The sequence below is a fragment of the Coenobita brevimanus genome, chromosome 55 (genome assembly GCF_032717465.1).
Source record: "Coenobita brevimanus isolate Jiangsu-jjx chromosome 55, ASM3271746v2, whole genome shotgun sequence".
Taxonomy (NCBI): domain Eukaryota; kingdom Metazoa; phylum Arthropoda; class Malacostraca; order Decapoda; family Coenobitidae; genus Coenobita; species Coenobita brevimanus.
Genome location: NC_137008.1, coordinates 1,194,857 through 1,208,359, shown reverse-complemented (window position 1 = coordinate 1,208,359; position 13,503 = coordinate 1,194,857). Strand labels below are relative to the sequence as shown.

General features: G+C 41.4%; 1 protein-coding gene across 1 annotated transcript in view; it reads left to right on the top strand.

Moving 5' to 3' along the window:
* Positions 1–13,503, top strand: part of Ptp99A (Protein tyrosine phosphatase 99A) — a 220,633-nt gene that overhangs the window by 186,814 nt on the left and 20,316 nt on the right. Inside the window, exons 8-13 of the mRNA XM_080273510.1 lie at positions 1,125–1,260; positions 5,048–5,198; positions 7,727–7,941; positions 9,127–9,171; positions 10,122–10,247; positions 12,684–12,850. Coding sequence (XP_080129636.1) covers positions 1,125–1,260; positions 5,048–5,198; positions 7,727–7,941; positions 9,127–9,171; positions 10,122–10,247; positions 12,684–12,850 — 840 coding nt within the window. The remainder of the gene's footprint in view (positions 1–1,124; positions 1,261–5,047; positions 5,199–7,726; positions 7,942–9,126; positions 9,172–10,121; positions 10,248–12,683; positions 12,851–13,503) is intronic.

Genomic DNA, 13,503 nt, shown 5'->3' with positions numbered 1-13,503 from the left:
ATTTTTCTATTAAGAATAGACTCGAAAACTTTTGAGATACAGGATGTTAAAGCAATTGGACGATAGGTAGAGGGTTGGGAATGGTCACCCTTCTTTGGGACTGGCTGAATGAGAGCAAACTTCCAGCAAGAAGGAAAGATACAAGTTGATAGACAAAGGTGAAATAGTTTGCCTAGGCAAGGTGTAAGCACAGAAGCACAGTTCTTGAGAACAACAGGAGGGACTCCATCAGGCCCATATGCCTTATTAGTATTGAAGCATGTGATGACAGAAAATACATCAGCTGAAGAAATTTAAATGTCAGCCATGCACTTCAGCTTGACCCACTTAACCACAAGGCATCTGTTTGGTTATGTCATTATCATGTTGTTCCACCACATGAAGAAGGATATAGCTTGCATTCTTCATGTAACATGGGGCAAGCCATCTGAGGTGCAAGTTGCATTTGAATGCTAAAACTTTGTCTAGGCAAAAGCATACTGTATGTGCTGTGTATGGTAGCATCTCCTCAGTATCCTCACTACATTTTTTTTTTTTTTTTTTTTTTTTTTTTAAGTGTCCAACTCTGGGCAAAGGCTTCAGGGCCTATTTCTTGGGGGCAGTGACCTATCCCAAGGCCCAGTAGTCCTCCTACACCTCCACATGTCACCACTTCGGCGCTAACACCCACTGTCCATACTGAATACATGCTAGGGCTGTCTCATACAGGACTGGTGTACTGGTATTAGCAGGTACTTTTACAACATGTCGGCAGGTCATCTGGTAGATCAGGAAAGTCTGCTTTTTAGGAAATTCAGATTCTTAAACTGTTCTCTGCCCCAGCCGGGATTCGATCCTGGGTCCATTAGGACTGCAGGCCGCCTCACTACCGATTCAGCCACCACCCTTTACAAAGCTATGTTTCATTTTTTAACTCTACTTTCCCTCCATGCTATTTGCTCCCAGTTTGTTTCTGTATATTTTGTGTTTCTTGTATTGCTGTCCACCATGTTATTTTATGATTTTCCGTGAAACCTCTTTTTCTCCCCTTCACCACCACACTGCCATGTTAACTGACATTGTCAGGTTTTTGTTTCCCAGATTCACAGTGTTTAGTAGTTTCTAATTGTTGCTACCATTTCCAGACGATTCTTCCAGGGGGCCTACTACTCTCTTGATGATCCACCTAAAGCACCGCCAGTCCTAATGCATGACTGGGAAAATGATACAGGAGGGGAGGGAGGGACTTATGGGCCCATCGATGTTCATGATTTTGCCAAGGTGAGTATTTTTGTGAATGCGTGCGTACTTTGTTGTTCCCTCTTTTCTGTGTGTGTGTGTGTGTGCTTTAACCAGTACATGATGAGATATAATGAGTAATTCTGTTCACTTATGCCTCTGTTTATTCGTCTTTATACTCGGGGTTTGACTACTTTCAAACCTTAGAAGAATTGTAGCTCAGTGTTTTTATGTAGGTTACAAAATAAATATTGCTCACCACCAGATAACATGCATCTAGTGCGAGATTTTTAGTTGTCAGAATGATTTGAAAATGTAAAATAATGTAATACTGTACTGTACACTTTGTAGGAAACTCTTGCTATGTATTTCATTTGTACACTAATTGATTTTTCACATCATCTCTGATTTTAAGGTGGGAATAAAAGTTGGGATAATGATGATGATGATGATGGTGATGGCTTTATTTCCATTGATTTTCATCATTCCATTTGAACCACCTTTTCCATGCTTTGATAAGATGAAGGGACTAAGCATAAGTTTCTTTGGTCTCTCTGCAGAAATTACTTAGAGGGAAAGGAAGTTACAGGGATGTATTGTTGAATAATAAATGAAGTTTAGTTGTCAGAACAGGGGAAATATTGAGTGCTAATTTGTTTGTGCAGCATGAAAACTCTTGCTATCAAGGACAACCGCTCCCATAAGGAATTAGTTTCTTGCTGTCAGATGTGTTCTCAAATCGTAATATTGCCCTGAAATATCCCCTTCTGTCCAGTGACTTTACTCTCTCTCTCTCTCTTTTAATGCTTGCTACCTATGATTTTTCAAGAGACTGTTTGTAGTACAGTATTGATCAGAAACAGTCTTCGTGAACTCATTGACAGCGTAATTTCTGTCGTTAAGATGAATACTGTATGATTGCCTGAAGAGAGCTGGAAAAAAAAAAATTATACATGTCACTGGATTAAAGGGATAATGATTTGCTTCAGCTTTGCAATTTTACCCTGATTGGTGGATAGTGCTAGTAATATACGATGGTGATGTGTAAAATGAAAATGAAATGGATTAATCCCTTTCAGTTTGAAGCAGTATTTCTAGGTCTCCACATATTCTGAAGATGTGCTGTGTTTCCTTAGTTTCTTTCTTCTTTCTTCCTTCCCTTCAAACTCTTTTCAAATCGATGTTGTTGTTGTTCTTAGATCTCTTCAACATACTTCAAACTTGGCACCCGATTCCTTGGGCAAATACCCATTAGACACCTTTTTAATTTTTTGGATTTAGAGTAGGCCTTTTAAAGGGATTTTATGGGGTTAGAGGTCAGCCCATAGAAGTGTATAATTTTAGATATCCCATGTTCATGAATGTTCATCTATCATAATGGCAAATTTGTACAAAGTTATGGGATGTCATTGTGCCATAGCTGTGTGGAGACACTCTTGCATTCTGTTGGGTATGTTGACAGTTTTTAAATTGTTTTGTTCTTGTTACCATCAGACAGTTGTTTTCAGGTTAGGGAAGACCTCTGGTTGTCAGGATGGTTAGTGAGGGCTATATCTAGCCCCTCCAGTTTGAAAAATTTTTCAAGTTGAATGAAACCTCCAAGATGTATCAAAGATATAATACAAAGTATGCCACAGGATTGAAAGGGTTAAGTGAATGACTGGAAAGGCGTGGCATATAAGATTATGTATGGGCCCTTGCGGATAGAATAAAGAAGGAATTGGATTGTTGATGAATAATGAATAACAGTGAGGAGTGAAAGATCAGAAGTGCATCATCTCCTGGTGCATGTTTGCCAGGTTTAAATTTCTATCTATCTATCTATTGCCAGACGCCTCAATCCCGTTTGGGGTGGCCACAAACAAATCGCCTCCAAGTTGCCCTGTCCCCCGCCATTTCACTGCCCTGCTCCCAACTCACACCCCCCTCTCTCATATACCTCTCCACCCCATCCCTCCATCTCATCCTCGGCCTCCCCCTCCCTCTTCCCCCCTCCACCTCACTCACATACACTCTCTTCGTCAGTCTTTCACCCTCCATCCTCTCCACATGGCCAAACCACCTCAGTGTGTTCCTCATAACGCTTCCTATCACATCCACATCTACACCACAACGCTCCTTTATATCCTCATTCGTCAGCCTGTCTCTCCACGTGACTCCACAGGCTCCTCTTAAATAACTCATTTCCACTGCTCTCACTCTTGACTTGTGTCCTTCCAACAATGTCCAAGCTTCACTTCTGTACGTTAGAGTTGGGATCACAATACTGTCGTGTAGTAACTTTTTCACTTCCATGCTCACTTCCCTGTTTCTTATCACTGCTTTCAAGGAACCAGCAACCTTTCTTCCCTGCTGTACCCTTTCAAGCACTTCACCCTCCAAACCTCCATCCTTACTCATCACACTACCCAAGTACAGTACTTAAACGTACTCACATTTTCCAATTCCTCACCATCTAACCTCGCTGTACATTCACTAACTTCACCTCTCTCAAAGACCATCACTTTACTCTTCCCTACATTCACCTTTAGGTTCCGTTTCTTACACACTCAGACTCATCCACCAAGCCTTGCAGCTCCCCTTCGTCTTCACTCAACAAAACAGTATCATCTGCAAACAACAGTACAGGGAGTTTCCAAACACTATCCCCTCTCACCAGGGCCACTCCAACATCCACTACCCTACCTTGTACCTCTTTTATTACCCCATCCATGTACAGATTGAACAACCATGGAGACATGACACGTCCCTGTTTCAAACCAACTTTCAAAGAGAAAAATTCACTTAGTTCACCATCCACACGCACTGCAGCCTTCGCACCATCGTACATACTCTTCACAGCATTCAACAACTTCCCATCTACACCATATATTCTTAACACTTTCCACAATCCTTGTCTATCCACCCTGTCATATGCTTTCTCCAAATTTGAATTGGTTAAAAGAGCTGATTATTGCATATGCACCCATCTTTCCACACAACCACACTCATTACACCCCATCCCTCACCGCCACATTCCCTAACAACATCCTACCCTCAGTACCTTTCCTCACCAGTTTCCCTTACCACATCTTACCTCACCAATTTCCATCTTTGCCGCCCCTTTTCCCCAGCATTTCTCTTGCTCGTCATTTCCCTTCTCACCACTGACACTTATCATCCTGTATCAGACATTGTGGCATTGACAAGGAGCCCACACATGGTGGTGTTGTGCACCTAGGGTGGAGCAGCTGTGGCAGTCACTCAGGGGCCAAACCTCTTTATACAGTACAGTATTTCTCTACACCATGCTGTGGGAAGGACTGGTTGGAACCTGGTGAGACACTGTTTGCCATAGGGGGGTGCTGGATCCCTACACAGTTTATGTACATACTACACTGTACCTGTTGGACAGCCCCACAGAAGCAGTTGCTTACCTGTTGTTGACAAGCCTGCTTGACTAGACAGACCAAGTTTAAGGAATGACATTGATCACCAAACATTATTATCTCTGCTTTCTCCCTCCCCTCCCTCCCACACTTAGCACTTTCATCCTTAGCTGCTTGCCTTCCTCACTGCCAGCCCACACTCATGTCAGTTTTTCCATGCTGCATGGTGGTTTTTCCTCACTTCTTCTTGCCAGTTTTAACTAGAGGGTGTGGAGGTGGGGGGAGCCTTCTTGCTTTACTGTCCATATCTTTCAGCATGTAGAGTTAGATTTCGTAGTCATAGTCTACTTTGTAAAAAACAGCCTCGAAAGGACCTTAAGGTCTGTTGCTGTTTGCTTTCCTTTATACTCCTTTGTACTTTGTACTTCGCTTAGCCACATTCATCCTTTCTTACATTTCAGCATGTGGCTGAACTTCATGCTGATGGAGACATTGGATTTTCAAAGGAGTACGAAGCCATACAGGCAGCTTCAGCCCAAGAGCATCACCCAGCTGAACATTCCCAGCATCCTGAAAACAAGCAGAAGAACCGCTACCTGAATATTGTTGCTTGTTAGTACTGAATCATTTTAGTCTGAGTGCTGAAGCTTATCTTTTAGTGTCAAAAAGTTTCTTAATAGAATGTTCTTGCAGTAAGGCTGTCCAGTACAGTTCAGTAAAGTACTGTATACTCTTACTGGTGTAGTATTGTTTAAAGGTAGGTAGGATAGTACCCTAAATGCTGTTTAAAAAACTAGTAGTACTAATCTTAGTATAGGACTAGAATATTTCACCAGTGCACATAGCGTAAGGAGGTTGCAGTAGGTGGTTGGTTTATTTGGTTTGTCAGTTGGTCAGTCTTTCTGTCTGTTTGCGAGCTTATAGAAGAACTATTGAATACAATTGCACCAAACTTGGAATAATGATTTAGGGCTGTCAGAGGAAGAAGTTACTAAAATTTAACTGAAAAACATCATAGATTGAGGATAAGATCAACTGAGACAGCTTTGGTCTCATTTAGAACAAGCTTGGTGGAATGGTTGAGGGGCCAGAAATGATGAAGTGCTCCAGTTTTGAGGAAAATTTGTCAGAGGTAAATATCACTTGGCAGAGTCAAAAGTTTGGTCATTTAACTCAATAGAGAGCCCAGATAACAGGTGGCTGATTGGCCATAATAAGGTTATCTGTTGGGAAGACAGCAGCTTCTAATAAGAATCTAACATATTTGAGAAAAGGATTAAAAAGATGTTCAATTTAGACAACTTGGTGTAAAGATTAAGGTTAGCAAAGGATGATGTGATTTTGTTTTGAGGATAATAGGTCAAAGGGTAAGGACACTTTAAATACTCTTGATCTAGCTTAGACCAAACTTGGTAAAGGATTTAGGGTCAGTCAAGGATGAAGTACTTTGAGTTTGAGAACAATTGGTTAAACATCAGGGGTACAGGATAGGGTAGATTTGGCATTAAACCAATAATAGGGCATAGGCGTTGCATTTCTGAGGGTTCCATCTTGTGTAATATTGGTTGCTCAGTGGATACAGAGTGGTCAAAATGTTTTGCCTCATTGGGGAAGGAGGGGATTATATATATATATATATATATATATATATATCTATTTCAAGACGCCTCAATCCCGTGACCCTTTCTTGGTGTATCTGTTCATAATTAGATTTCCCCTTCTAGTTTCAGATTAATTTTCTTTAGAATAGCAAGTTAACTACCACATTGAGTTGTTGAATGCCTGAGTAGGTTAGAAAAAAAAGTCATAATGATTATTAATTATACATGTATTTTACAGTACCGGTATGTCATTCATTCATTCATTCATTCATCATCCAATCCTACGTTTCCCCACGAGGAGCATAGGAGCCCGGGGCTGGGCAAGTTGATCTTGACACTTGAGATGAGGGTGACCAGCCTCACTCATCCCTGAGTGGCATTACTTGAGCACTAAACCCAAACCACCCCTTGGATATAAATCTTCACCACCTCAATCTGATTGGACTGCTATAATTACCCACTAAACCACCAGGTGCCATGATTTGGTTATATGGTTACTACCCAGCATAGTAATTGGTTTCCTGGTGTACAGGAAACCATTTGGCTTTTCACTGAATATAGAGTCACCCACAGGGAGAAGGAAGAGAAAAGAATAAAGGAAAGAAATACAGAAGAGGGAGTCTGAAGTCACCCATAGGCAGAAGGATGAGGAAGAATGAAGGAAAGAAAGACAGAAGAGGGTGGAAGGAAAGAAGGATGGAGGAGAGGAAAGGGCAGTTTGTTTCATTATTTAGGTACAGTAGTTTCAAAGTCAGGGGTTAGGGGATGAAATGGAAGAAAGAGTACAGCTGGGAAGGAAGGCTGGAGATGCAGTGAGGGTGGTAGCAAGAAAGAGGGAGGTGAGCATGGAAGTAAAAAAGTTGTTGAATTATGGTACTGTGATCCCTGTACTAATGTATGGAAGTGAAGCTTGGGTTGTGATGGAATGACATAAGCCAAGAGTAAGAGAAGTGGAAATACAGTAAGTTATCTGAGAGGAATGTTTCAAGATATATGGGGAGACAGACAGACAGATGAGAAAGTTTGGGAGTCTTGTGATGCAGATGTGCTGGAAAATGTTTAAAGCGGCTCCTTGGAATGGTTTGGCCATGTGGAGTGAATGGAATGATTGACTAGAGGAGTGTATGTGAGTGAGTGGAGGAAGAGAGAAGGAAAGAGAGATACCTATGAGAGGGAGGGACAGGGTGAGTGGCATATAGGTGAGAATAATATGAGATGGAAGAAGGGTTGCCTGATGGAAGAGGACAGACAGACATTGAAGCAGTTTGTTTGTGTCCACCCTCTTTAGGATTATGGCATCTGCCTAGAGATTGAGAGTTTCATAGGATTCAGAAATAGTTTTAAATGGATGGTCACACTTGTACTTAATTTGCATAATGGATGAAATACACTACTTTATATATTAAATTAGGTGTTTTACATTGTCCTTGTACTGCCTGAGTGTTTTTTAAGTGAACTATACATTTGTCATTGTAGGTAATACTGTCTTTAAAAAATTAAATGCATTAGTTTTCAGTCCTTTCCATGTGCTTTCTGCAGATGACCACACCAGGGTACCACTGCGACCATTACCAGGACAGAAAAAGGCCATGGAGTATGTGAATGCCAACTACATTGATGGTTACGATAAGGCACGGGCTTATATTGGCACTCAAGGACCACTGCCATCCACCTTTGACACTTTCTGGCGCATGGTTTGGGAACAGCGTGTCCACATAGTCGTCATGATCACTAATCTTGTGGAGCGTGGACGGGTGAGTCAGCATAAACCTTGTTAACTATGTCAGCATAGACAGGATGAGAGTGAACTGAGAAAGAATAGGAAGTTAATACAGAGCAGAGTAAGCTTCTTCAAGATATTGATACTTTGGTGGGACCTAGAGGATAAACACAGAGAAAGAGCTGAAACATCAGGAAAGTAAACAGAAGAGGATGGTCAAGAAATGAACTGTTTATGTAACATACCTTTGTGGTTTTGCATACATCCCCTCTTCTCCCTTTCCCTGTATTCACCAAATCCATTCACTTATTACACACTTCTTGACAGTTCTTTTGTCACAGAATTAGCCAGGTGTCTGAATGAACTTATTCCAGTATGTTGATGATGTTATAGTGCAAATGCTTGTAGGAGACATGAAAGGATTACTGTGATTACTGTTTACAATAACAGTAATGTACATATATACTGCTAGTCACAGTTAAGAGATTATGCAGCTTGGAAGGGTGTTATAATGGTATATCATGGCTTACACATGCAATTATGAAAAATGCTGCAAGACAGTGATGGCTGTACATAATTTGGTTTGTATACTGTAGTACAGAGTATTTATACTGTACAGTGTTTGATTCTGCTTGTAAGAAATTGTTAAACTTAGGTAAGATCATTTTCATAGGATGGGAGTCATTTAGCCTAAGAGTACAGTGGAGGCTGATTTAAAAAAAAACATAGAACATTATTTTTCATCTAGTGATGATGGGTGCCCACAACAGACTTTAGTAACCAGATGTAATTCTGAGGAGCACTTGTGAATGTCTAGCACTGACAGACACGGTCTTAGTCCTAGTGTCCCACTGATAACAGAAGAACAGTAGTAAGTCTGTAGTTAGGTTGGTCACTTGTTTGTCAGTTGTCTCATGCTGAGGGGTGCCATTTTTTGATGTTATACACTACAGTACATCCATAGCAGATGTTAAGACCTGTCCAAAATAGTTTTGCTTGTGGATTTATCCCAGTAAAATATAAATAAACTAATTTAAATGATTTTTTTTTTTTTTTTTTTTTAAATTATATTGATGTCCTAAGTTCAGATTTTTAGCTAACTAATGTTGTCATTCTTACTTGTCTATGACAAGTGAAGTATATCTTTTCAGCTTTATGTTCATCCACCATGTTTGGCTGAGAGGTAATATTTGCTTTTTTTCTTTTCTGCCTTTCATAGGAAACTGTTAAAAAACAGCCAAAGCTAGCTACCCAATGCCTAGAGGTATTGTATTATACACAGTGCAAAACTTCTTTATGCTAGGTGTGCACAAGGGAGACATTTGCTTAGCATGCCACTGTACACAATCATCCTTGCTTGCAGTTGTACCACAACCCACTTGGTCAGGCAGTATGTACCAAAAAGAATGCATATTACTAGATGAGGAGTTTTCATGGTTGGCCTTAGAGATAAAACTCTTATATATAGTTTATTCAAACTAATGTAGTTATAAATGATGACTTAGAAATATTTGCACTGATAGAGCCTTGTGTCATAAATCCCAGAGCAAAGTTCTGGAGATATTACATGCACATTATTAACAAACAGACTTTCCACTGGGAGCAAAACAAAAAGCAGTAGTGTTCTGGCCAAGTGGGGTGTACCGGAGGTCTAGCCTCTGGCCGTTCTTGTGGTGTTGTAGATATAATGTGACCTCGATTATTCATGCTGAAAGGTGACCCAGCCAGGTAGGGTAGTCACAAGTTGCAGTAATACCTTGTAAGAGTAGTCCCATATTTTTGTTTATTATGTATATGTCATTATTATTATTATTATATTTTTGTGTAGAAGTGCATGGATTTCTGCAAACAAGAACCATCCAGACATGTTTAGTTGAGGTCATATTGTATTAGAATCTGAGTCTGGTGTTTGAGCCTACACTGCTCTCATTGGAACCCACAACCAGTAGGAGTTTTGCCCTTGTGGATGGTTCTCACTGAGTGTCATGCATGTAGCAAGTCCAGTGTTCTTTGTTGGCGTACTGGTAATTTGACGGCAGATGGGTTAGCTAGAAATCAACCTTGCCTAGGGCACTGATTGTCCTGTCCACTCTTTAGAATAAAAGTCAAAAGCTAATATAACATTTCAAAGTAGATAAGCCAGCCACAAGACAAAACTTCCAATAGCTTCCAAAGAATTGCTCAGATTTTTAATGTTGCCTTCAATTTTTGCAGAAGAAATGTGACCAGTACTGGCCAAAGGAAGGGGGCGAGTTTTATGGACTGATTCACGTGAGACTTGTCCATGAAGAGGTGTTAGCCACATATACTATAAGGAAATTTGCCATCAGACACACGAAGGTGAGTGTGGGATTTAGTACAAAGGCCTGTGTTTGTGTACAGTATCTCTTCTTTGTAGAGACTCAGATTTCAAGATATCCCCTTAATTTGTTTTCTTTCATTTGACTTCTGAAGGCTCCAACATGCTTGCATGCGTTGGCCTTGGTTACATAATGGCAGCTGTCCATGCTGCTCAATTTCTGGCAGATTCTCTGTTTAGTCCCTTATCCCTGAGGTCACATTCAGTGACCTTGTCCCTGGTCTTTTTCGTTCTGCTTCTCGGTATCCTATACCTATCATTAACACTTCCTACTTTCTGCATCCAATTATCATCCCCCATCCTCTCCATATGCCCTAACCATCTCAGTCTCTCTATCCTCATCACAACACCAATACACACAGTCCCATCTGACCTCTCAGCTCTTCCGTTGTAAACCTAGCCTCTCCAGGCCCCACACTCAGGGACGCACTGTATATCCACCTAATCATTCCCATTTCTGTACATTTGAGCCTGTGAATATCCTCTTCCTTTACTGCCCAGGTATCACTACCATACAGCATTGCAGTCCTTACACATTCTGCATGCAAAGATCCTTTAGCACAGAGGGAGAGCCTTCTCAGTGTTAGGAGAGGCAACAGCTCCCTGATCTTCTTCCAACCACTCCTCACTCTAGCCACAGAGCTAGCTCCAGCCCCACCTCCAGCATATAACTTGTCTCCCAAATAATTCTTCCACATACTCAAGAGACTTATGAGCAGGTTCAGTCCTTTCATGCCTGGCAATCTCCACATGCTCTCCCCGACACACATCACACATGAAATCAGCGTTATCTTGCAGTCTGCCTCTAATACCACTACATCTCTTATGCATCCACTTATCACAAACACTGCACAAGATGGAATTAGTTCCCACGCTCTTGTGGCAAATTGCACTTGGCCATTCCCCCTTTTCTTTGACAGTACTGCCCCCAGCCCTAGATACTATCACTTTTAAAATATTTGCATTTATTCTTAAGCTCTTGTGCCCCATACCATCTCTCCACTTCCTAAATCTTTCCTCCACCTCCTTTTCATTCTTTGCAATCAACACCAAATCATCAGTATACAACATCTCCCATGAGAGTCCATTTCTGAAGTCATGTGAGAGGGCTTTAGGTACCATAATAAACAAGGGGCTCAAAATTGACCCCTAATACACACCGACATTCACTGAAAACTTTTTGCTGAAATCTCCAGTCACCCTTACATTGGTATGAGCACCCACTTACATGGCCATAACCACCCTGACCAGCAACTCCACGATCCCAGGCTTTCTCATTGGCCACTTCACCACCTCTCAGGGGACTCTGTCAAAGGCCCTCTCCAAATCAACAAAAACAAAGTACAGTTCCTTTTTCTTTCCTGTATATTTTTCTTGAAACTGTCGAACAATGAATATGGTATCAGTGGTCCCTTTGCCTGGCATAAGTCCAAACTGCATCTCATCAGTATTCAATCATTCTCTTATCATACCATCTAGAACTCTCTTGATTACCTTCATTATCTGGTCCAGAAGCTTTAAGCCTCTATAATTTCCTCTTTCCAGGGCATCACTGTTACCCCTTGTACACATTTACAGTTACACTCTTCAGCCAATCATTTGGGACAGCACACCTATATATAATCATATTAATCGATTCAGCAACTAACCCCATTCGTATATCTCCTGAGGCTTTAAACAGTTCAGCAGTCAACCCAGACACACTTGCTGCCTTCCCTACCTGCAACTTGCCTATTGGATATTTAAAGTGGATATTTAAAAGTTAAGTAGCCTCATCCAGTTCTCTGTTAGGAATAATAGGTTGGGATGATGATGATGATAGAAGTGAAGTAAATACACACATCTAACTATCTGTCTGTAGCCAGACACCTCAATATCTTAAGGGGTGGTCACAAACAAATCACCTCCATGTTGCCCCTTCCCCTACCATTTTGCTGCCGTCCCCCCAGATTACCTCTCTCTCTCTCGGCCAAACACCTTGGTGTATTTCTCCTAATGCTTTGTATCACATCCACACCACATCACTCCTTCACCTCCTCAGATGTCAGTCCTCCTACTGCTCCTCCTCCACCTCCTCCTCCTCCAGTGGCCTCACCCCTCTCACTTTGCTTCCTCATACTCACCCTCTTCACCAGTCTTTTCTTTCTTTTGATTTGCTTTCTTATCATCACCCCCTGTCATACCACTACATGTTTCTATTCCTTGGAGGACTGGACCAGCAGATATTCAAAGAAAATAAAAAAAGATGAGCATGCTTCCTATTGTACCAGTGTTGTATTACCAATCATCTTATCACTCCTCATGTTCATTTTTATCCTCTTTGGTCTCACTTTCTCTCTACCTCTTGCTCCTTCCCATTGTTTTCTGTTGCTGTTTTTTATTCTCGTAGGGGTTGATAATGTTCTGTATGGTTTCAGGTGAAATCTAAGAAGTGTGGTGGGGGGGAGCGCACTATTTACCAGTATCACTACACCAACTGGCCTGACCATGGCACCCCAGACCATCCTCTCCCAGTTCTCTCTTTTGTCCGCAAGTCTGCTGCAGCAAACCCAGATGATGCCGGACCTATTATTGTCCACTGCAGGTGAGGTTTGGTCATTTGCAATTTGTTATTATTGGTCGTCAGTATGGTATGAAAGTCAGTTTTTAGTAGTAGTAGTCATAATAGGTGTAGGCTCATGTTCATTTTAACATGAACCCAGTGAACTGCAGGCTGATGGTGCCCCTCTCCTGCAGAGTACCATCCTGTCCTGGAGGGATAGGAGTGGAGTTGAGGGATGTCATTGGAGCTACCAGGTTATATCACAGCCACCACATCGAGGTGTCATTTTCTAGCACCTTTTAGCTTAGCCAACAGTACATACTGTAGATACTTGGGTTTTAGTACAATAAATTCACAGCACACTTTTGATTCGTAATAGGAATGTGTCCAGAGGAAAAGGAGAGCACAGATTAAATGAAGCTGTCAATCAGTGGTGTAGCAAAAGGAGACGACTTCTGGAACTGGCAGATTATAGAGAAACTGAATCCAGAATGAGTACACCTTGATGCTTACTGGTTCCCAGTTCTAGCTGACATTTTCATTGGCACAGCAGTAAGAAGTCCTTTATCATCAGTAAGTAATTCCGATGCTTAAGCTTGCCCGCTCATAAGATCCATTAGTTCATGGATCTGTTAAAGGTGGCTGACCAACATGCCTCATTCTGGATGCGTGTGTGTTCAAGTAAAAAATCTCTG